At 38.5% G+C, this 24,115-nt stretch overlaps 1 protein-coding gene across 3 annotated transcripts in view; it reads left to right on the top strand.

Moving 5' to 3' along the window:
* The window catches only part of DAPP1 (dual adaptor of phosphotyrosine and 3-phosphoinositides 1), a 53,657-nt gene that overhangs the window by 23,220 nt on the left and 6,322 nt on the right, over window positions 1-24,115 (top strand). For all 3 annotated transcript variants that reach the window (XM_009207247.4, XM_017958883.3, XM_017958884.3), the window contains 5 exons: window positions 585-718; window positions 13,497-13,627; window positions 21,797-21,844; window positions 23,232-23,294; window positions 24,009-24,094. In XM_009207247.4, coding sequence (XP_009205511.3) covers window positions 585-718; window positions 13,497-13,627; window positions 21,797-21,844; window positions 23,232-23,294; window positions 24,009-24,094 — 462 coding nt within the window. The remainder of the gene's footprint in view (window positions 1-584; window positions 719-13,496; window positions 13,628-21,796; window positions 21,845-23,231; window positions 23,295-24,008; window positions 24,095-24,115) is intronic.

Here is a 24,115-nt window from a genome sequence, read left to right as displayed (position 1 = left end):
ATTAGCAGCATAATGTTCAAGGACTCTTTTGGTAAGTCTAGGAGTAGATAGGGAGAACAGTCTCTTGTCTTCCATTAGAGTAAAAAGTTGAGGCAGGGCGTGGTGGCTAACACCTGTAATCTCAGCTCTTTGGGAAGCCGAGGCGGGAGGATCACCTGAGGTCAGGAGTTCAAGACAAGCTGGGCCAACATGGCAAAACCCAGTCTTTACTAAATATGCAAAAATTAGCTGGACATCAAGGCAGACACCTCTAATCCCAGCTACTCAGGAGGCTGAGGCCAGAGAATCACTTGAATCCAGGAGGCGGAGGTTGCAGGGAGCTGAGATCATGCCACTGCACTCCAGCCTGGGCGACAGAGCAAGACTCTGTCTCAAAATAATAAATAAATAAATAAAAGTCGAAAAGAGCACGCCCTGCCAAAAGAAACTGGTGATGCTCTTTAAAATTGTCAGTGGTTTCAATGATTGTCTAATTCTCAGCTCTTAGAAAGGGTTAATAGTGATGCTAACATCTAAGATCATATTTCCCTTCAACAAGGTATTTATTTGTTAAATAGCATTAATAACTTATTTTTCCCTTTTAGGGCCAAAGATTCTGTTAAACACTTTCATGTTGAATATACTGGATATTCATTTAAATTTGGCTTTAATGAATTCTCATCTTTGAAGGATTTTGTCAAGCATTTTGCAAATCAGCCTTTGATTGGAAGCGAGACAGGTAAGCTTTGAGCAGACATTTGACCTATGAAATATTGTTTCGGGATGGAGGAGAAACAAGGCAGATTTCAGTTAAAGAATGTCATAGTTGTCATTTATATTTCAACATTATCTTGAGGAGAAAACAGTGTACTTTGTATAAAGTAGATATTTTCTCAGAATGTGTTACTTAATGGATTGATTAAAAGCATTTCTTTAAAATGGGCTGTCCATTTAAAAATAACATACACAATACTCACAAAAAGAAGAAAGGTAAAAATGACGTTTTGATTACCCATAATTTCACGTATGGGCAGTTTGCACATGAGTGAGACCCACAGAAGTAAATTTTAAGCATTTTAAAAAATGAAAATTCCCACTTAAATGTTCACAGGGATCGCTGAATATTGAAAATATTGACTAGGAAGTGCTCTCCTGAGTTATAAAATTCTGTTTCTATTGTCACAGTTTTTTAAATAAGATTTTAAGCTAGACTTAATTATAGCTGGAAAAGCTTGAATTGTCCTGTTTGAATGGTAAGAGAATTAAAGCAGAAAATTCGTGTTTAAAGAATAAACACAAAAAACAGTCTATCTTGGCACTTGAATTATCTAAGATTGAATATCTTGTTTATTTATATTATTTTAATGAAGTAAAGATCATACCTGTATTTGTGATATAGAATCACAACACTTTTGTCCTAAATAATGATAAATCTCAGTTAATCAAAGACTAGGAAATTCCAAGAACCTGTGGCACAAGAGGAACTCAAGACTTAATAACACAACCGGTTACCATGAGTTTGAACATATGTGTTTTCTTGGCAAACTTGCCAGTGGGCTTTCTGTTAACTTCAGTGTGGTGGGAAGAGGTGGCATCATTGGCTTCTGTCTTTTCTGCTATTTATATGGCATGGATAGTCTCTGATGTGACTCAGACAGTGTCTAGTATACATAAAGTGCACAGTGGAAAACTGGAAAATCGTTGCTCTGCTTTATACTGACTACACCAAGCCTAAGACAGAATAATCTAAACTACAAACTGAAGTTATAACCTTTTTTGCCTTCTTTCTTCTGGTATATATTCTCCCAATCAACCTTGAAAATTACTTCACCATTTAACAAGCAGTTGTTCTCATGAACAAATGGCCAGTGGAGGTATATTTATTTCCATTGCTACCTTGGCCTTGGCAAGCATTTCAGTTTCTCAAATCCCTTCACTTCAGTCTCCTTTCCTACTTGCATCCAATTCTATACTTGATTTTGTTCAGTTATTGGTCACAGGCAATGGAGAGGAGATTTTTAAAGCCAGGGCTTTGTTTTGTGTACCTCTAATTTTTGTCTTTCATATCTGCCAGGTCCTGGCCCATTGCAGGGCATTTTGGGTGAATAAATAAATGAATAAATGGATAACTCTAAGTAAGAACTCTTTGTAGCCTTCGAAGTCACTAGAGTTGCCATTTTTCTGCCTTCTCTTTTTCCTCCAACCAAAGACAGCTCCCTTCTTTTAAACTCTTCTCCTAGGCTCTATTTTCAACTTCTTTGATCATTCCCTGTGCTCCTTCCTGACCTACTCCAAGTTAGGGAAAAGATACATATTCTGCCTACTGGCAGATTTCAAAACATTTAAGATCAAAGTGAATGCAGTGCTTTCTGGTTGAACCTTCTGGCACTGATCCAATTACTAGGCAAGAGGATCACCTAAGGATGCTCCAAAATAAAGATGTTTTGATATTGCATTTGGGACAATGATAAGCTTCCTTGTAACTAACACTGTTCTGAGTAAAGAAGCCTTATGATTAATGCATTAGGGATTGTAAGGATTTGTAATCCAGACTTCTACAGTAATTACTCTAAAACTCAAACTTGCTATATTATTATCTTGACTATAATTATCATTTTATTTATTACAATATAACTCAGGAGCCTAATATTTTTATCCTCTCCACTGCCTCTCCTCTGTTCTACTCATTACCCAATGAAGAATTTGCTGCTGTTTGAATTCCTGCTTCCAGCCCCTGGTGCTGATGGATATGCACTTGACTTGCTGGCTTCCTGCCCTTGAGTTAGAGTCCGCTAGCTTTATTCCTCTTATCTGTCCCAGCCAGATGAAGGGAAAGCCATCAGGGCTAGGAACAACAGGCAAAACCCATGACAGATGAGTGTTCAAATCTTGCCCCTCTGGGAGTAATAGGCCTTGGGAACAAGATAATGTGTTCAAGTCATGATGACTTGTAAGCCCAGAAAGTCCTCGAGGTTACAGAGTCAGCATTGCAGACTATAAAGAATGGTGAATGGAACCTGAGACGCCACCTTCTAAAAATAGGCCTTTTCTTCTTGTTCCTTTAAGCATGGGCTCCTAGTATTGGCTCCCAGTGATCAGCAGATCTTCAGGCTAATGATTTCATGTTCATCATTAGATGAAGTATGAATACTTCTTATAGTTTATGTTTGATTAACATCACCAGGAAAAGCATTTGTCCACACAATGGACAAGCCCCTCCCAGGGCTCTCAACTTCAGATTACCGGAATGAGAAGGACTAGAATTGGATATTTCAGGCCACTCCTGTCAGTCAGACCCAATGCAGGCCCAGCCTCACCCTGCAGGGCCTAGAGGGCAAGTTTATTAAAGAGAGACTTTCTTATAATACATTTATCTACCTTTGAGGGCAACATAAATGATATCCAAATAACCAAAACTTTACACTTTTGCCTTGCAGTTATATATAATGCCTTCAGTAGAGTGAAACCCAGAATATTTGATTCTGGGTCGTTAGAAAATCTTTGCACTCAAAATAGATAAAAGTGTTGACCTAAGGGGATTAATGCTATTTTAAGATATCTTTTTTTTCCTATTCCCTACTCTTTACACTTTTAGGATTTCTGTTTGCTAATCTGAAAAGCAAGGATTTCCTAAGCAACATCTAAGCCTCTTGCCAACTTTAAGAGTATGTTATGATAATTTCCCTTTCCCTTGTCATAATCTCTATTTCATCTCTCTAATCTCCGTTAAAGTTTCTGTTCACTCTAATTTCTTTTTATCAATACTCATAAACACTCTTAAGATACTTCCAATTGTCAAAACCTAATAATTTCCTGAGTACATGATAGAGATATACAATGTACTCTCTTGCTTTATTTTTCTCAATGGCCCTTTTACCTTCTGACATATATAATTCACTTATTTTTTAAAAAATACTTCTTTTTCCACACTAGTCTGGAAACTCCATGAAGAAAGGGATTTTTGTCAGCTTTGCTTCCTGCTGTGTCCCAGGACCTGAAAAAATAAGTACTAATCATGTCCACAATATGTCGGATGCCCCATTCCCAATGCCTGCATTGCAGTTTTTTATGGCAACACCAAAACTAGCAAACTTGTGACAATTTTAACTTTCAAAGTTTATAAAAGCATAATTTGAAATGATGTTTTGTGTTGCATGTATGCTCAGTGATGATTAAATTCAGAATTTGCCTTTCATTTGTGATAGTGTTGCAGTACTTTTCCTTAGTTCAGCTAAAGATTGGGTCCCTCTCCATCCCACAGACACAAAAATTTAGGCTTGCAGATGGTTTGAAGGGTGAGTGAAGCAGGGTTTTATTGGATGAAAAGAAAGAAAAGAGGGCCTAGCCAGGATCCCTGCTAGAGCGCTGCCTGCCGAACAGTTTGAATTCTATGTTCCTCACAGGAAGAGGAAGGGCCAGGCTCCTCCCCGCTGCAAAGGGCACGGACTTCCTAAGGCTCCACCTCAGTGGGCAGGCAGGTTGGAGTTTTTCTGTCTTAATAGTAGGATATCAAATAAAACATATTCATGTCTGTGCACGAACTCTAAACTAAACTCAAATAGATTTGAAAATTTGAGAAACTTTTTTATTAGTATAAATATGTTTGGTCTATTATTAATTTTGTCATATCCTCTTATAATTAGCTAAGTTTCATATATATAGTCTTGAAAATGTGGATGGCATTTATCTTTATGCTTAAATGTCTAAATATGATTAGAACAAAAAATTACTTTTACCATTACCTTTTGTTTATATTTCAATAATTCTTAACATGAAATTGCCATGTACAATTTATTATATTGTGTTGTGACTGTAATCACCTAACTGGCATGCAAAAGTATAATACAAGTTAAGTTCTATGTTTGTGCTTATCCTTTATAATAATTGGTTCTCAGTGTTAAAGATGTCATCTTATTTTTTTTGTAAATGTCAAATCTCCATTTCTCTTTTTGTTTTGATATGGGGATTCCCAATCTTTTGACAACTGCTACTGCTATTATTATTTAATTTTGTGACACTACCCAGGTGGCATTTTTAAATAATGCGGTTAAAATTAATTTTAATTTGAGAACTGGGTGATTCTTCAGAAAACAACTAGTGACAGCTTAGAATTTTGCCAAACTTCTTTAGTTTATGTTTGCCAAAAATACAAAATGTTCTCAGTTGATAGATGAGTTTTGTTTGAAAAAGGAAAAAGCAGCTGAGAAGGGAATTAAGGCCAACATTTTTAGTGTTTGCTAGTTTCCAGGCATTCACCTACATCAACTTATTTCATCTCAACCACCCACAATAATGCATACAACGGTCTATTTGCAGATGAGGAAATGAAAACTCAGAGGTTATAAGTTACTTGCCCCAGTTTTTACTGCTGGTAAACATTAGGGCTGAGATTGGAATCTGGGCTAATCTGGTTCTAAAGCATAGATGCTTTCCATGCACCTTGCTATCTTCTGAAACTGGTCCCACAGTAGCAATAGATTGTTGCCATGGTACAGCATGGCCTTAAATGGATTTAGAAGAATTCAGAGCTGATATTGGAATCTGGGCTAACCTGGTCCTGAAGCATAGATGCTTTCCACGCACCTTGCTATCTCTTGAAACTCGTCCCACAGTGGCACTGCAATACATTGCTGCCATGGCACAGTGTGGCCTTAAATGAATTTAGAAGAAGTCTTGCCACAATAATATAATAGAATGATTGTAGGATATGGTCGGGCTATAACACGTGTCTTAGTCCTATCCCTCAGTTTCTTCTTTATCTCTTCTTTAAAGTCTATAATAATGTGTTTGGTACATGAAGTCAACCTATTGTTCTAAAGGGTGTGAATCAACTTTAACCTCTGCCTTTGTATTTATTGTTATTCCCATTTTATTTACACTAATTGCTATTTCAGAAATTATACTAGAGGAAATTTTAAAACATAAAAAGGCTGACAAGAAAACATCCCCCCAAATATTCAGGTTCATCTTAGTCATGTCTCTCCGGCAAGGATATCAAACAGCCTATCTAAGTATAACAAGGTAAAATAAAAGTTAAAGTTTGAATGAGAAACTGAAAGAAAGGGAAAATGAGAGGTAAGATCAAATGACAGCAGGAACAAAGTATTTCAAATGAATATTGTACATTTACAGGAAGCAGTACAAGCATTTGGTAACTAAGCTTCTCGATGTTTTTTTCCCCTTATTTGGGCCTGTCTGCTTAACTAGATTTACAGGATGTTAGAGTTGAAAGGGAGCTCAGGGACTTTTGCATTTTTCCTTTATAAATGAAGAAACTGAGGCCTGGTTAGAAATGGGGAAGCAAAAACTCACATCTCCTTTCCTCAAGCTGCCTCCTAAAGAATCCATTTCTTCAAACTTTGATTTATACGTGTCAACTCTTGCCCACAAGAGAGCACAGTAGTTCACATGCCCTAGAGGTTTCCATGGTGACTACATTGAGCCTGAGAATAATTATGGTATAATGAGTAAACACACGAATTCTAAGTTTCAACTCCAGCCTCTGCCATTTGCCGGCTCTGCGTGTCTCCTCAGGCAAGTTATATAATCTCTCTGAGCTTCAGTTTCATCATCTTACGAAACTGATTTGGTGGTCGTAGCTCATACTTTTATGACTTATTGTGAAGATTGAGTGAAATTAGGCACATAGGACATTTGGAATGATTCTTAGCATAGTATAAGTATTTAATAATTATTATTTATATTTAATAAAACCCTTTTATGGTTTTTAATTCCATCAGATTCTATGCAAAAGCTGTACGTTCTTTGATAAATCATGAAGAGTTAGTTTAGGGACAATTGAATTTGCATTTGTCAAATATTTGTGATGTTCTCTTCAAACTTTAATCCAGTTCCATAGTGGACTTACATAAGTGGTAGAATCAAGTGAGCACTCCAGAAAGAGTGACTTGACTTGGATATTTGAACAGAATTTTCTCCTACACTGACTAACTGCTATGCCTCTCCTAGTTCAATGCACTTCACCCTATTAGAGTGGAAATTAAATATTAAAGCCCCTTCATATGTAAATGAACATGGCTTAAAGTCCATTTGCAAAGCAGGTGGCAAAGAAGGAAGGAAAAAGATCTTGAATAACCCTATTCTCTCCTGCCAACCCCAAGAAATCTACTTCTTATTGGAAGGAGGGGAGAGAGGAACTCATTATGCCCGTTTCAGAGCTTGTTTTCTGAACCTGAGGGCAGTAATGAAACATGAATGGACATGATCTGATTTTAATTTAATTCAACAAAGTGTTTTGAGTGAAATGGCACTGTGAGCCACTGATAATATAGAAAGATAAATCAGATATTGTTCTTGCCTTCAAACACCTTACAGGATAGCTGGGGTACCTGATGAATAAGCACTGACCTCCTTGCATAAAATAAATACTTTAAACAAAAGTCTTTCTTTAGGAGTTTTGTGTGCCCTGTGCTACACTCTATTTCAGATACCAAAGCAATGCCTAAGAATTGAGACTGTTTTTACTCTCTTTCTGAATTTCTGCTGGAATACAAGATAAAGGGTCCTTCAATGTAATTTCATATTATTGCATATAGTTATGTATGTAACTCTTACACAGAGTTACCATTCAGTCAAAGTAAACGGAAATGCCTGCTGCGGTCCAGCTCTGATCATCTCAAAATGTACCTCCACTAAGCATGGCTGAAACCAGGTTTCATGTCAAAGGCAGGAAAAAATAGTCACCTTTACGTAGTTCAGAAACTGAAGTGAAACTTACAGCCAAGTTTCCAAGGCCTGTGGTTACTGGTCTTCCTCCCTCTTCTTGCTCTGCTACCCCTGCCTCCTGTTGCCTTTTTCTAAATCTCCCAGTTGAGTCCTGGAGTTCATTTGGTCTGAATCTCAGTAAATCAGAGTCCCTTTCATCCCAAGCTGAGACACTATCTTGGACCTTGGATGCAGAGTATTAAGAGTCTGTGGTAGCCACAGTAGTTAAGTTTGTTTGTTTGTAGTTTGTTTGTAGTAGTTAAGTTTGTTTGTTTGTTTTGAGACAGAGTCTCACTCTGTTGCCAGGCTGCAGTGCAGTGGTGCCATCTCGACTCACTGCAACCTCTGATTCCCTGGTTCAAGCGATTCTCCTGCCTCAGCCGCCCAAGTAGCTGGGATACAGGCACGCGCCACCATTGTCCAGCTAATTTTTGTATTTGTAGTAGAGATGGGGTTTCATCATGTTGGCCAGGATGGTCTTGATCTCCTGACCTCGTGATCCGCCCCCCTCGTCCTCCGAAAGTGCTGGGATTACAGGCATGAGCCATCGCGCCCGGCTAAGTTTCTTTTGATTGGAAATGACAGAAATCAACTCTGGCTAGCTGTTTTTTTTTTTTTTTTTTTTTTTTTTGTCTTTTGTCTTGTTTTTGATTTTGTTTTTAAGTGAGTAGGGTACAAGAACAGGAGAACAGGAGCAGAATTTTTTTTCTTTTTGTGATAGAGTCTCACTCTGTCACCCAGGCTGGAGTGCAGTGGCATGATTTCGGCTCACTGCAACCTCTGCCTTCCAGGTTCAAGCAATTCTCCTGCCTCAGCCTCCCGAGTAGCTGGGACTACAGATGTGTGCCTCCACGCCCGGCTAATTTTTTATATTTTCTTTTTTAGTAAAGACGGGGTTTCACCATGTTAGTCAGGATGGTCTCGATCTCCTGAACTTGTGATCTGCCCGCCTTGGCCTCCCAAAGTGCTGGGATTACAGGCGTGAGCCACCGTGCCTGGCCCAGAAGCAGAATTTTTGAAAAGGATATTAACAATATACCCTCCCAGAATTTAAGGGCAAGTTGAACAACCAAGAGACAACAAGGAATCTGCTTAGTAATCACGGCAACTCTGAGGCTTTCAGTCAATTGATATGTCTGTCTTAATTCAGCTGTGATCGTCTCAGAAGTGTACCTCCACCCAGTCTTTCTGAAATCAGGTTTCATGTCAAAGGCAGGAAACAATAGTCTACTTCGTGTAGTTCAGAAACTGAAGTTGGTGGACCTTCTCTCTAGAGAAGTAATTAAGTGGATACCCAAGAATTGAATCCAATTAGTGTGACCAGATCAGGTGTTCGAAGGCAGGGCCGGGTCTGGGGGTATTACATGGTTGTAGGGAATCTATCTCTGTACACTGGGAGGTATAATCTCTGCAGAAGGGGAAATCATTAAGCCTCACAGCCATGCCAAGAAGTCCGTATATTGGCTTTTCCTTGGGCAAGAATAGTCAGCTAAGGAGAACTGTCTTTTAGGACACCAGATTTGTATCCATATAAGTTGCCATTTTATAAGTACATTGTCATCTTCTTCATCTCACAATTTAGTTTAGCCTCATTTGTGGGGTTACTAGTTAAAATCAATCTACAGTCAGATCTACTCTCCTGGTTGACTCAATACCATTTTCCTTTGTTTTACTCTTGTTGAATTAAACTTTAGAGGAGATTTTCAAAATAGAATTTGGGTTCCTCCACTAGAGATTTGAAGAGCTGTGCCTGCGATTGTTGTCCTTTCTTGCCCTAGGTCTGGAGAATTGTGGACCTGGGAGGCTGGTTCATCCCAGGCTCTTTCCTGGCTCAAGCCTGCATTACTGTAACATTCATTCATTAATTCATTTACTCATCTGCCTTCATTATGTCAGAAACTGTATCAGGTAGTATGGATACAAAGATAAATTTGACCCATATGTGGGCTGAAGAGGCTCACAGAGGTTGGAAATGCACACGTTGGAAAGGCAGTGGCTCTCTAATACCAAGAGGTAACAGCACTGCAGGCTCAGGCAGTAGCCCAGCCCAGAGATCCTTACCCTGCAGCACAACTGGCCCCGGCAGCCATTTCTCCTACAGGGACTGATACTGTGGTAGCAGAATAATGCCCCCACAAAGATGTGCACATGTCTCCCTGGACCTGTAATATATTGTTACATGGCAAGAGGGAATTAAGTTTGCAGATGGTATAAAAGCAGCTGATCAGATAACTTTGGGGTGGGGAGATTATCCTAGATTGTCTAAGTGAGACCATTGTAATTGACAGGGTCCTTATAAGTAGTAGGGAGCCAGAAGAGGGAGAACCAGAAAGATGGCAGCAGGAGAAGGATCTGACTGGCTGTTACTGGTTTTGAAGACAGAGGAATATGGCCACAAGTCAAGACATGAGGGCACCTTTCAAAGCTGGAAAATGCAAAGGAATGAATCCTCCCTAGAGCCTCCACTAGGAAAGCAGCCTTGCCAGTTTTAGACTAGTGAGACCCATTTCGAACTTCTGACTTCCAGAACTGTAAGATGATAAATTTGAGTTGTTTTAAGCTATTATGTTTGTGGGAATTTGCTACAATAGCAATAAAAAATTAGGCCAGGCACGGTGGCTCACGCCTGTAATCCCAACACTTTGGGAGGCCGAGGTGGGTGGATCACCTGAGGTCAGGAGTTCGAGACCAGTCTGGCCAACATGGCGAAACCCCATCTCTACTGAAAATACAAAAATTAGCCAGGTGTGGTGGTAGATGCCTGTAATACCAGCTACTCGGGAGGCAGAGGCAGGAGAATTGCTTGAAGCCAGGAGGCAGAGGTTGCTGTGAGCCGAGATCGTGACACCGCACTCCAGCCTGGGTGACAGAGCAAGATTCCACCTCAAAAAAAAAAAAAAAAAAATTAACACAGGTATTATTATGTGAAGTGTGTGTCTGGTCATATCAAGTGAGTACATCTTTCTGGAGTGTCATTTAAAGCATTGTTTTCATATTAAGTATTAAATATATGAAGTAGAATGAAAATTAAGCATCAACTTTGAAGATAAAGCATATGAGTTCAAAATGTATCTAATTTGGGAGCTGCTTTGATCCCTAGGCTTCAATTCCCCTCTCCTCTTCTGCAGGGTGAAAGTGTTTAAGAGGCACCAATTTAACTCTAGTAATCACAAGTAGTGATTACTGACTACCACCATTTTTATTCGTAGCAGAATATTGCATGTAGGTCTTTTTTAAGATTTCAAAATTCATGTCCCCAAAGATGCAATCATTCAAATTTTATTTAAGGATTTAAAAATATTCTGTCAAAGAATAATAATATCTAATATGTTATAATTTTCCCACCAACATTTATTTGGTGCCTTCTGAAAGAAGCATAGTTATTCTCACTAGTCAGAAAAGGAGCAGAAGCTTGTAATGGTTGTCCAAGGCCAATAAGTACTGAATGGCAGTAGTGACAATTGAACCCTGTTCCTCTGCCTGTGCATCCAGTGCTCTTTCCAAGGGTCCAGAGTGACTATGAGGCACATCACTGGGAGTGTTTCTTAGGGGTAGGAGCCAGCGCTGAATTTACCATGCATCTGCAATGTGAGCACTGTGTTCACAGAGCCCCTGAGTCTGCACAGCGGCTACTCTTGATATAGGTACTGCTTTTTTCATTCTGACTGTAAAACTGTAGTCCACCCCTTCTCTTCATATGACTGGCTCTGTTCTTATGGGAAGATCACATCGACAAAAGAGAGCACAGACAATGTACAAGAATGGGACCGTTCTGATAATGGCGAAATCCATTTTTCATTGTGATCCCCATGCTGCAATGCCAATGAGAGGCAGAAAGAGGAAGGGCTGGAGGCTTTCATTCTTCTCTGAGGTCGAGATCAGACACCCTCTTCTGGCTTTTCTCAACAGCTTTTCATTTTACAGCAGCACCTTATCTGGGCCCAAGTGTCAAAAGCCACAGTTCTGTGTTTGCAGTTAGATATTGCATGTACTCAAGTATCACAGAAGGATTTTGTTTTGTGTAGATTTTTCTTTTTTTTTTTTTTGAGACAGAGTCTCTCTGTCGCCCAGGCTGGAGTGTAGTGGTGTGATCTCGGCTCACTGCAACCCCCGCCTCCCGGGTTCAAGCAGTTTCCCTGCCTCAGCCTCCCGAGTAGCTGAGACTACAGGTGCCTGCCACCACGCCCAACTCTTTCTTTCTTTCTTTCTTTCTTTCTTTCTTTCTTTCTTTCTTTCTTTCTCTCTCTCTCTCTCTCTTTCTTTCTTTCTTTCTTTCTTTCTTTCTTTCTTTCTTTCTTTCTTTCTTTCTTTCTTTCTTTCTTTTGTATTTTAGTAGAGACAGGGTTTCACTATGTTAGCTAGGATGCTCTCGATCTCCTGACCTCGTGATACACCCGCCTTTGTCTTCCAAGGTGCTGGGATTACAGGCCTGAGCCACTGCGCCCGGCCTGTTTTGTGTAGATTTATCATTAACATTAGGGTGTTTTTTAACCACAGAGGAGATATTTTTCATTTTCTCTCTCTTACTCTAATTCAGGTTCTCTACTTTCCAGAATCTTTCAAATATTTTCAGACGCCCTTCCTTATGACTCTTGGAAAATGTCACCCTCTCCCAACCCCACCTTTTTTATTCTCTATCCCTTTACCATGCCCTATTCATTTTTTCCATAGCACTTCTCACACATAAAATATTTTTTTAAATTTTTTTCTGTCTCCTCTACCTAGAACATAAGCTCCATAAGAGCATTTAAACTCCTTTGTTTGCTGTTGTATTCCCAGTACCTAGACAAGTGCCTGGCACAGTGCAAAGCTCTGTAAATATTCGTTGAATGAATTGCTGAATTCTTTACATCTCTTCCATCTCTGGTACAATCTTAGGCCTGCTGTAGAAAAGACCCTAGTAAAATTAAAAGCAAGAAACCATAGCAAGGAAGAAAAAAAAAATCCCCTTAAGTTGCCTCTTTTTGTAGTTAGTTTCTGATTGACTGATTGATTGAGGGAAGGATTTCAAGAAGGAAATGTCAGAAGCATAGACTCAGAACTGCTCTGAGCCCTTGGAACAAAGTTCCCCAGCCCCCTATTCCTGGCCCCCTGGGCTGAGCCCTTTTTCTGCCTGAAGGCTCCCCCTCCAGGTGGAAGGGGAGGCAATCACTTGTGAGCACCAGCTTGTTCAGATCATGTTCACTTAGTAATGCGAAGACTTTGCTTGGTTACTCTCATTGATTGGGTAGTATCAGAGAGTAGGGAGAATGCTCACTTTTTTTGAAATCCACTAATTTGTTACAAGTTTATTCTGAAACTGGCAAAAATAAGGGCAATGGAATAGATCTTCCTCTATCCCAGTGCGTTTGTTTAGTCTTGTTTTCATGGCTTTCATAAAGCCTTCCTGGGAAACTTCCAGTTACTACTTAAGATCTAAGTCAAACGTCACCTCCTTTACGAAAGCTGTCCTGAATCCTTTCATGGAAAGGTTCTTCAGGCAGTCTGGGGACCATCATCATGCTTCACTCACATGGCTGCCATTGGTCTCATCACCCTGTTCATTTAAACGATCATATCTGTTACCAGTTCTGAGCACCAGGAGGCCAAGGAGCATCTCCATCAAGCTTTATATCTCAGTGTCCAGCTTAAGTGCCTGACACCTAATTGATGTTTGATAATGTTGAGAAAATGAGTGAGGGAATACATGAAAAAAATAAAAGACTTTCCAATTGAGCCACAGTTATCCAGTTAGCATTTGGACCTTCCTTCTGAGAACACTGTTCGCTTATATACTTTTTGTCTTCATTCAGGCACTCTGATGGTTCTAAAACATCCCTACCCAAGAAAAGTGGAAGAACCCTCCATTTATGAGTCTGTTCGGGTTCACACAGCAATGCAGACAGGAAGAACAGAAAATGACCTTGTGCCCACAGCACCTTCTGTAAGTGACCTTCAATGTCACCACAAGCTCTCTCACTGTCTAAAATCAATCGAGTTCAATAAAAGTTAATAAGAGTGTATTTGTTCACATAAAAATTCTAGCTTGGAATATAAAACTTGGAAAGGAATGTAAGATTTGAAGCCTATGACTCAGATCATCTGGTCCTGGGTCGATCATAAAAATTACAATGCAGCTGGACATGGTGGTTCATGCCTGTAAACCCAACACTTTGGGAGGCTGAGGTAAGAGAATTGCTTGAGCCCAGGTGTTGGAGACCAGCCTGAGCAACAAAAACATCTCTACAACAAGCTTTTAAAAATATTAACTGGGCATGGTGGCATGCACCTGTAGTCCCAGCTACTCAGGAGGCTAAGGTGGAAGGATCACTTGAGTCAAGGAGGCTGAGGCTGCAGAGAGCTGTGATTGCGCCACCGCACTCCAGTCTGGGTTACAGAGTGAGACCTTGTCTCAAAACGAACAAATGAAAGCAATATAATAGTAATAGGATTTTAAATACTTAGAAAATGGAACTTAAATCTCTGTCCTTAGTTAATCAAACCACTTCATAGTAGAATGGGAAAGAGAAGTTTGCATTCACATAGTTTACTAAACTGTTTTCTTCTACAATTTTCTTATATTAAGAAAATATATATTTTTAATATTTCAACTACCTATGGAAGACAAATATTCTCCACCTTTACTATAAAAACTCAGTGTATTATTTTGTCTAGCTTTTTTCCTTTACTGACTAAGGTTTACAGACAGAAAACACTTGTGCTTCTTTGCAACGTGAGCCATTGTTCAGTTTCAGTGCAACTGGGGCACTCATTGTTTGTCCAAGAATCTGTTTACATTTGTTTTGTGAACTGTGACTCTGCAGAGGTTCCTCTCCAACACCCCTTTCCCTTCATTATTCTGAAGGCTCTTCTATTTGTTGTCTCTTCCTTGTTTGCTGAATACTGGTATTAGAAACCTCAATTTGGGCAGATGATGAAGAAGATAATACCCAAATAAATATCAAGAACTAATTCTGGATAGTAATCATGACACTTGAAAAATAATCACTTGAAGACATTCAGCTACAAATTACATTAAAATAAGTGTGACTTTCTATATCTGCAGTACTTTTCTCTACCCTTGACCAGAGAGATCTTTCTTAAAAAGAAGCCTTGCCACGTGACCTCTGCTTTATATCCTTTGGTGGTGTCGTTTGTCTTCATGGCCCACCTGGACCCTGCTTGGCTCTCTGTCTTCATCTCATGCTACTCCCACACTCACACTGTGAAACCTGTCTTTCTCCTGTCCCTGCATCTGAAATGCTGCCAACACCATTGCTATCTACTCATCCCTCAAGACTGCTATCAGGGATCAGTATCTTCCAGGAAGGCTTTCTTCACCCCCTCTAGCTTCTTTTATAACACTCCTCTTCTGTGCTCCAGAGCACCCTCTGTTTGCCTTTATTCTAAAATTACCATGCTGTGGGCTAATTACCTTCACATCTCTCTGCCCTCCCCACCAGCCAGAAACATCTAAGGACATGAATCATTGCTTGTCCTTGCAGCTTTACAGCCTAGTCTGGCTCATGGCACATCTTACATTTTCATTGCAGTGCTACATCTCCTCAGAAACAAAAATCCTGAAAATTGACTGAGAAAGTTATTTTGGCTTTGTTAGAAGTGGGGGAGAAGGCATCATAACTCAGAACTTGAGAAATTTAGGAGCACAAGACAATAAATAGTCCAAAGGCAGAAAAGAGCAAAGAACAAATCAAGATCTACTCTGCAACCAATTCTTGTTTTCCAGTTGACAAGTCCCTTCATAATTTCCTCTTTACCCATCCTTACCCTTAATGTAGGTCACCAGTCACTTCAACATCTATTTCATTTGCACTGTTAGTTTAACTTCACATTCTCTTCTGCTACACTTCCCCTAAAGGTCTCCACTCAAGGTCAATCAAACCATATCCTACTAAGTGTGTTCTTTAGCAGCAATAAAATACAGATAATACCTAATTTGTGAGATTGGTGTGAGCAGAAGATATAGTATCCTTATGCAGAAATAAGCTTCTTTAAAGCACATTCTGGAAACCTTGTTACTTACCTTCTTTGCTCACTCCAGCTATCAGATGGATTCACCTCTTTTAAAATGGAGTTTTTAAAATAGTGGTGAGTGATTGATTGACAATGACTTGAACTCACACTGTATAATGACAAGCTTATGAAGTTGATTGTACATCACTATGGACAAAAAAACCTGTAAAGGTTTCCTAGAGGATCTGAAATGTTTCTCATTACTTCTTATTGAGAAATCATTGATGACTGGACCAGCATAACTGGGGAAAGAGTTTTGGTCTGATCAGAATGCTCTTGTCCCTTATCAAACACAAGTTCTAAGCCTTCATTTGCTACCCCAAATGGCTACATGATGCTGCACCTCCATCTCCAGTCTGAGAGCCCTGAGGGTTTTCAGACTTCTGCATTTTCCTTTTGGGGTGTAGTTCTGGCTCAAGGTTTAGCAGTGGAGGAAGAGAATTAAAAGAACTTCTTGTTTGAAGTGAAAGTGAAAGATGCCCCACTGCCCAGAAATGCAGATGATTGTGTAAAACTGTTTAACATCTTTTAGTAACTGCATTTGGGGAAATTGCTATTTATGTCTCATAAACAACATAGCATTGAGTTCCCATGATAGTATTAAATTTAATTAATTCATTTATTAAACAAACTTTTTAAAAAGTTTTTCCAATACACTCATAACTGTTTTAAGCACTGGGAGTTTGGCAGTGATTTTGACAATGGTCCTCCTCCCCTCACTGAGCTCACATTCTAGTGAAGATCACAGACAATAATCAATGCAGTAATCTAATACCAGATGGTAATACATCATGAAAAGAAAAAGTAGGATAAGGGGAGAAGAGGGAAGCAGGGGAGGCCTCTGTGAGGAGGAACCATTAGTAAGAGATTTCACTGAAGGGAAGGAGTGATTCATGTCAAGATGTGGAAAGAGTGCTGCAGGCAGAGGAAATGGTACAAAAGCCCTGGAGTGGAAACTAAATTGAGGTGTTTCAAAGGCTAGAAAGAAGGTCAGAATTATGGGACGAAGTGAGCTAGAGGAAAAGTTGTAGAAGGTGAGATTATTGAGGTAATGAGGGGTCAGATCACATAAGGCAATGGAGTTTTCAAAGAGCAGCACCTCCCAGCTGAACATTTAGAAATATGAGTGTTTCTGCTGGTGCAATGCTTTGCAACACTACTATCATGAGTGAGTGTCAAGAGCCATGAAGAGTCTGACTTTACCCTGCTTGCAAGCTAACAAGTTAGCCTGCTACAGTTTCATGGATGCTGATGGATGACACAAGACTTCTAGGTAAGAGATGAAAAATACTTTGTTATTCACAGGAAGAGCAAGAGCTAGGATATCAGTATTTGTGCTAGTTCCCTGTGCTGAGTCGAAGTTCCCAAAGGGCAACATTGAAAGGGCCAGTTGATATCCATAATGGGTTGCCCTACAGGAGAGGACTCCTGAGCCTTGGGAACCCAAATCTTTTCTAATGATCAGTAGACATGTCTTTTGCTCTGAAGGGAAATATTTCTATATTCCAAGGCTGCTTGTATAAGCATGCTTTAAATATTAGTCTGCAACGAAGAGCTGTTAATGCCTTGCCCATAAGGCATTTGGAAACACAAGAGACCCATAGAGAATTGTTTCCCAACAGTGATCAGAGGCCAACTATTCTTCAAAGAGTGGTAAAGAATTATCTTGCCCAAAAATCTCAATAGTACTTTTTGTGCATAACATAAAAATTATTTACCTTCTGAGCTTGTTTAAAAAAAGATTATTGCACATGGATTGAATGTGATACATGAAAGAAAGAGTAGCAGAGTCATGGCAGAGAAGCCCTGCTATTTACTGAGAAGACCGACTCTGCTGGAGGGGTGGGTTAAGGGGATGAGAAAGAAGAGCTCTATTTTGGACATGTTAAATGTGAAATACCAATTAGTTGGTTGGTAGAGATTGAAATTAATATAGTTCAAGTTCCTGACATAATAGGTCCTATCTAAAATGTTAGTTTCCTTAGCTTCCCTTTTGTGGTATTTGACATTTTTAACAACTCCCTCCTTCTAAAAATTCTGTTTCCTTAGCTTTGGCAATATCTTTCTCTTTTTATTCTGTAATCTTTGACACATTTTGTAGTTCCTTTTCTTGGACACTTTCCTTGCATATTGCCCTTTTCCAGTATTTCGTTTTTGAAACTCTTCTCAGGTTTAATATTTTGTTGTTTATCCTTCCAGTCTTTTGTGTGTGTGTGTGTATACACACACACACACACACACACACACACACGTAAAATAATGAGCTCTTCATTGTAGAGTTGTAATATTCTTGTTTAATTAACTATATATTTAGCATCTTTTTCATGTAATTACTTAGTTTTCTAAAACACCATTAAACAAATTCCATAATATCCTATTATTTGGGTATATCAGTTTATTCAGTTAATCCATTATTACGTTTTTACATGCTTTTTTATTTGAAATAATGTCAAAGTTACAGAATAATTGCTAGAATAGTACACAGAACTTGGTTTTCCCCAAGCCATTTGAGAGTAAATTGCCTACATGATGCCCTATCACCCTGAATAATTCAGTGTGTGTTTCCAAAAGTAACGGCATTTGCCTACATGACCACATAGAGCCTTTCAAACCAGAAAATTAACATTGAGGCCGTGCCACTGTTTCATCCACAGATCTCATTCAAGCTTCACTAGTTTTCTCAGTAAGGTCCTTCAGAGTAAAAGGATCCAGTTCTCAAGCACAAGTTGCACTTGTCTGTCCTGTCTCTGGAATATTTTTCACTTTGGAACACGTCCTCAGTTTTTCCTTAATTTGGTGACTTTGACACATCTGAAACTTAAAGGCCAGTTATTTTGTAAATTGCTCCCCAACTTTGGTTTATATGATATTGAATCATGATTAGATACAGGTTTTTTCATGTTGGGTACAAATACCACAAAAGTATGCTTTGTTTGTGCTCCTCACTGCATCCTCTCAGACATAACACAATTGCAATCTGTCCCACTATGGTGTGTTTGATTCCTTAAGTGGTGTCCACCAGGTTTCTTCACTCTAAAGTCACCATATTCCCTTTGTTATTAAAAAATATTTGGGGAGAGGTTGTTTGAGACTATAAGAATATTCTGTTGCTTATTAAATTTTTACTCACCAATTTTAGCATTTACTGATGTTTCTTGGCTGTTTTAATCATTACTGTGATTGTTATCAAATGGTGACTCTCTGATTCTCTTATTCCTTTTTACATTTATTGGTTGTCATTCTACCGTAAGGAAAAGCTTTTTATTCTTCAAAATTTTCAGTCATTTTATATCAAATGGTTATAATCCTAACTATCATTATTTATTTTGATCCTTCAAAATTTCTCTGATTTGGTCAGTTGGGGAAAGAGCCCTTTCAATGGTGTCTGTGTTCATATGACCTCAAAATTCCTTTTTTTTTTTTTTTGTCGCTGTGCACTCTGTCTCCCAGGCTGGAGTACAGTGGTGTGATCACGGCTCATGAAGCCTCGACCTCCTGGGTTCAGGTGACTCTCCCTCCTCAGCCACCTGAGTAGCAGGTACTACGGGTGTGCACCACCACTCCTAGCTAATATTTGTTTTTGTTTTGTTTTGTTTTGTTTTTTGTAGAGTCAAGGTTTCACCATTTTTAACCAGGCTGGTATCGAACTGCTGGGCTCAAGCAATCCTTATGCTTCGGCCTCCCAAAGTGCTGGGATTATAGTTGTGAGCCTCTGTGCCTGGCCTAGCCTCAAAATTCTTTAAGAACTTTCTTACTTTCTGAATAGCAGGATGATTCAGACTTATCTTGTTCTTTCTTTGTACGCTGCTCTAGAACCAGCTATTTCTCCAAGAAACCCTGCTCTGTTTCCTCAGAATAGCACTCTGGAAATCAACATCTAGGTACTATATGCTTATTGTTATTGGGATGTCGCTCTCCCAGCCCACTCAGTGAGCAGAGCTGGGAAGATATGTATGTATACACACATGTACACATACATACTTTTACATCTGTATTTATCTATCAATTCATTCATCCATCCATGAGTTCACAACAATACTTCCAATACCACAAAGTTCATTCTAGTTTTTTCCCTTCTCCACAGTGAGAAAATACGGATCTTATCATCGTCAGTACACTTACTTATGGGATGATCAATTGAATATAAGCAATCTCCCATCACTGTTTCTACTACCCAACCCCTACCCCGACACTCCAATCACCCAGTCATGCTTCAATGCCCAGTTCCAGGCCACTGCTGCTCCCACCCTAACTACAGATGCCTACCTAGCCCAACTTGGCTCTGAAACTGTGCAGTAGCTGCCCAATCCACCCCTTCAGGCAGAAGCCCTTCACACCCTGCCAGGCTTCAATGCCTCGCACACAGCTGCTGCTGCCACCGTCACCGCCATTGTCCATACAGAGGCTCCCTGTGCCCTGCTTGGGCTCCACTACCTTGTACTAAGGTGCTTGAAAGCCCTCCACACACACATCAATGCCTGCCTTGCTTTACCTGACCTGTTGGCTTCTGACTACATTTAAGGCTGGGAGACAAGTAGGTAGGTAGGATGGCAGAAAGGATAGTCCTTTGTTTTTGAACATTTAGATGGTACGCCAATGGGGGCTCTTATAAACAGTTTTTCTGTTACAGATCATAGATTTTTAAAGATAAATCTGCTCTATAATTATTTACTTTCTTATCATCTTGAGACCCTGAATAAAATTAATAGTCTCAGTGCTTTCCCATGCAGCCTTCCACTTATCTATCAAAACCTTAGAAAAATACTACACTTATATTATATTGTTTGGGTGGAGGTAAGATGGGATTATTCCCTAGCTTGATTTCAGTAAATAATTCTATCAGGATCTTTTATGTAACCATTTACTCCTAGTTATTTTGCCTCTACAGGTTTTAACCTGTAGAAGCCCCAAATAATTACTTTTTGCCCTTCCATAACACCTAAACTCAATTGTGTCAATTCAATTTCTTTAATGTCAAAATAAATCACACTGATTATGAGATATCAAATTCACTAATATTGATTAATATTATTTAAGTGAACATTTGGGTAGTTTATCCTTAATTTTATATCTTAAGATTTTAAATGAAGTATTTGCTTATTTCCTGCTTTAACTCTTTTTATTGTGGTAGAGATGGTTGTTCCTCTTTTTATTTGGTAGGGAGAATTCACCTCAGAAAAAATATTCTGGAAATTACCATAGAAAGAACCTTGGTGTCAACCAAATCACTTCCCAATTTTTAATTTTGTTTCTTACTAAGACATGTGATGACATCACATTTGAACAAAATATTCTACTAGGAATTGAATTTCTTCTGAAATTTATGAAATGATAGATTGTTTGATGTTAGGCTACTTGTCTTATGCAAATTTCTGTTCACACAATTTTCCACCCTTCCTTGTAATTCATTGGTGCTAGCTAAGTGTGTGCTGTTGTTTTTACCTTTAAATTAATGACAACATAAGTTAAAATAACTGGCTCATTCTTATTTCAAAGTCATTTTGGATAAATCAGGTGTAAATAAATCTACACTCCTGACAGTCTGTTTCTCGGAACATGGATCTCAAGAGAGTGTGGGAGCTGGGGAAGAGGATTATGTGATAAAATAAATGGTAAAAATGCTGTTTCTAAGGTTCCCTCTTAAAAATTTACAAAGTGTATTAGCATAATACAGACTCTGGGAAGCCCTGAAGTAAAAACATCCTTGTTTTCTTAATCCAGTCTCCCAAACGTATTGACAATAGATGTGTGCGTGTTTATGTGCTAATAACCCTGTAACAATCCAAACAGCTGGATTTCACATGACACACTGACAAACACGGACTTTTATAAGTGAAACGATGTGGTTTACTGTTTGTAAATTGCTAACTAGAGTTAGTAGCTACCGAATGACGCGGGTAGATCCAATCTGAAAACAATCTCTCACAGCACTGGAAGCTTTTCAAGTGCCTAGGTGAAAAATAGACAGTAATTTAAAGATCAAATGCAAACATTCTTCATTTAAAAATAGGACAGGAAAGGAAGGACAAACGTCCTGTTGTGACAGTTCTGGGCTTCATCCAGTGCTTTTCTTTTTCAGCTGGGCACCAAAGAAGGTTACCTCACCAAACAGGGAGGCCTGGTCAAGGTAAGGAAGTATGGTTTTGCTCATGCCAGCCACAGAAAAAGAGAACACGTCATGTAGATTCAATTGGCATCTTGATAGTTTTTCTTGGAAGCATAATTGCCTGCTCATTTTAACCCACTTAAAATATTTACCTGACGCAAGAGTCCATTTTATGGCTCATTAGTCGAAATTCTGGAAAATGACTTGACTATTCTTCGACAAAGCCCTACATAAGTATAGCCTATAGTTAAAAGTCAATAAAATATAGTCCTCTTAATGGAATGATTGAGGATGAAGATAGCAAGTTAACTCTAGAACATCTTTCGTTCTTTTTCTAAAACAAGAAGTCAAAATTGTATAAAATGTTTCCTTAAAGATAGGCCCAAAACATCACTCATGCTACTGAAACTATGTTATAAAATCCAAAGAAAAACATAATTTAGGTTTTTACAAGTTCAGAGTATCCAAATGTTCCCCATTTATGAGATTGTACCTTTAGAATTCCTTTGTTTCATCTGGATGTGCCAAGAAGACCTTCATAGAATGTGCCTGTTCCTTCTTATTTTAAGAGTCACAGGATTTAACCTCTCACAGGTACTGGCGTGCTTGGAATTAGCCTAAATAATTTCCTTATTTGTGTCCCTTCTAGATCAAATGCTCCCTGAGGACAGAGAGTATTCATATTCATAGCATACTTATGTTTAAATCCTCTATTACTTCTTTTAACTGGGCACATTGCCACACAGGATAGAGTAGGATGCTGTTTGTATGTAAGAAGGTAACAGCGGGCCGCGACGGTTTTTTCCACTGATACCTTGGAGTTCTTAGGCAAGGTTTAGAATAGCACGTGAGTCAGGGTTCCTAAACCTCAGTTTTCTTATCTGTAAGACAAGAATAATAACACTGGCATTGTATGTGAGAATTGAGTATAATATATAAAGCCTCCAACGATAGTGTATCGTCCATATTAGGTACTCAAAGAACAATATTTATCTTTATTATAGGGTTAATAAAATGGAAATTGTAGTGGTTTGTTATAAATCACATGAATATTTTTGATAGACTTAATTCTTTTTGTATTTAAAAATATGCTAATGATATATCTGCTTTCATTTTTGTTATAAATCATATCGAATATTTACGATAGACTAATTCTTTTTGTATTTAAAAATATACTAATGATATATCTGCCTTCATTATGAGCTTAATGCAATAAATTATTTTAATTTTTATAGATATTTTGAAACTTTTTTTCTCAGAAATGACACACAAGAATTTTTTCAGGGTTATAGTATTTAATTTTTTAGATACTTTTAAAATGAAAGTAAATCATCTGGTTCAAATATTACATTCCTGCATTCAAAACTTTGTGTGTGTGTGTGTTTCTGTGTGTGTGTGTTTTTCTCAGACCTGGAAAACAAGATGGTTTACTCTGCACAGGAATGAACTGAAATACTACAAAGACCAGATGGTGAGAAACGTGATAATATATTTTTCCTTTAAAAATCAATTCTCTAGATGAAAGAAACTTATGTCTTTAAAATCTCTGAAATTATTTTTATATCCAACTGAAACACCTAATAAATGATTGGAGATATGAAATCTTGATTCCTGAAATAAACAGAGTTATTTTGCAAAGATGAGATGTGTATCCCAGAAATTGCTCTCTTGGATTGGCTATAGTTCCCCAGGGCACATAATTCCCTCTGTTTAGGGCAATGTAATTATTCTTTTGCCGCAATTTATTAACTGTCTCTCTGCAGCAATTTGTCCCTTTATTAAAAATACAGTCTGTCCATTTCCCATGCCCATTTCGTTAAGCCAATTTAAAATTATTTTTTCTCACTTTTCTTATATAAAATTTCTAAGAAAGTAGAAGTTTTTAAAAAATGAGAGAAAAATATGCCTCTCTTCCATGTGTTAAAATCCATCTTCATCAGTAAATTGATAAAGGCAGTATCTTAACGTCCAGTTTTATGAAAGGCTCATTCCAAAACCAAGGATTTCCCGTGGTAGGGCTTTTCTATTGTCAGTCCTGTTAGTGAAATTTGACAATTGCACATAGTGGAAGACTTGTGAGGGGAATGAGTGAGGGACAGATTTGTCTATTTTCTGTTTTGTTTTGTTTTGTTTTTGTTTTTGTTTTTGTTTTAAGATGATATATGTTGCTTTTTATTTTATTTAGTCACCAGAACCAATTCGGATCCTAGACCTAACAGAATGTTCAGCTGTACAATTTGATTATTCACAAGAAAGAGTAAACTGTTTTTGGTAAGTCGTTTTATTAAGAAA

Source organism: Papio anubis, chromosome 3 (genome assembly GCF_008728515.1).
Source record: "Papio anubis isolate 15944 chromosome 3, Panubis1.0, whole genome shotgun sequence".
Lineage (NCBI taxonomy): Eukaryota > Metazoa > Chordata > Mammalia > Primates > Cercopithecidae > Papio > Papio anubis.
Note: the sequence above shows the minus strand (reverse complement) of the source record. Positions and strands in the feature narration are given on the sequence as shown.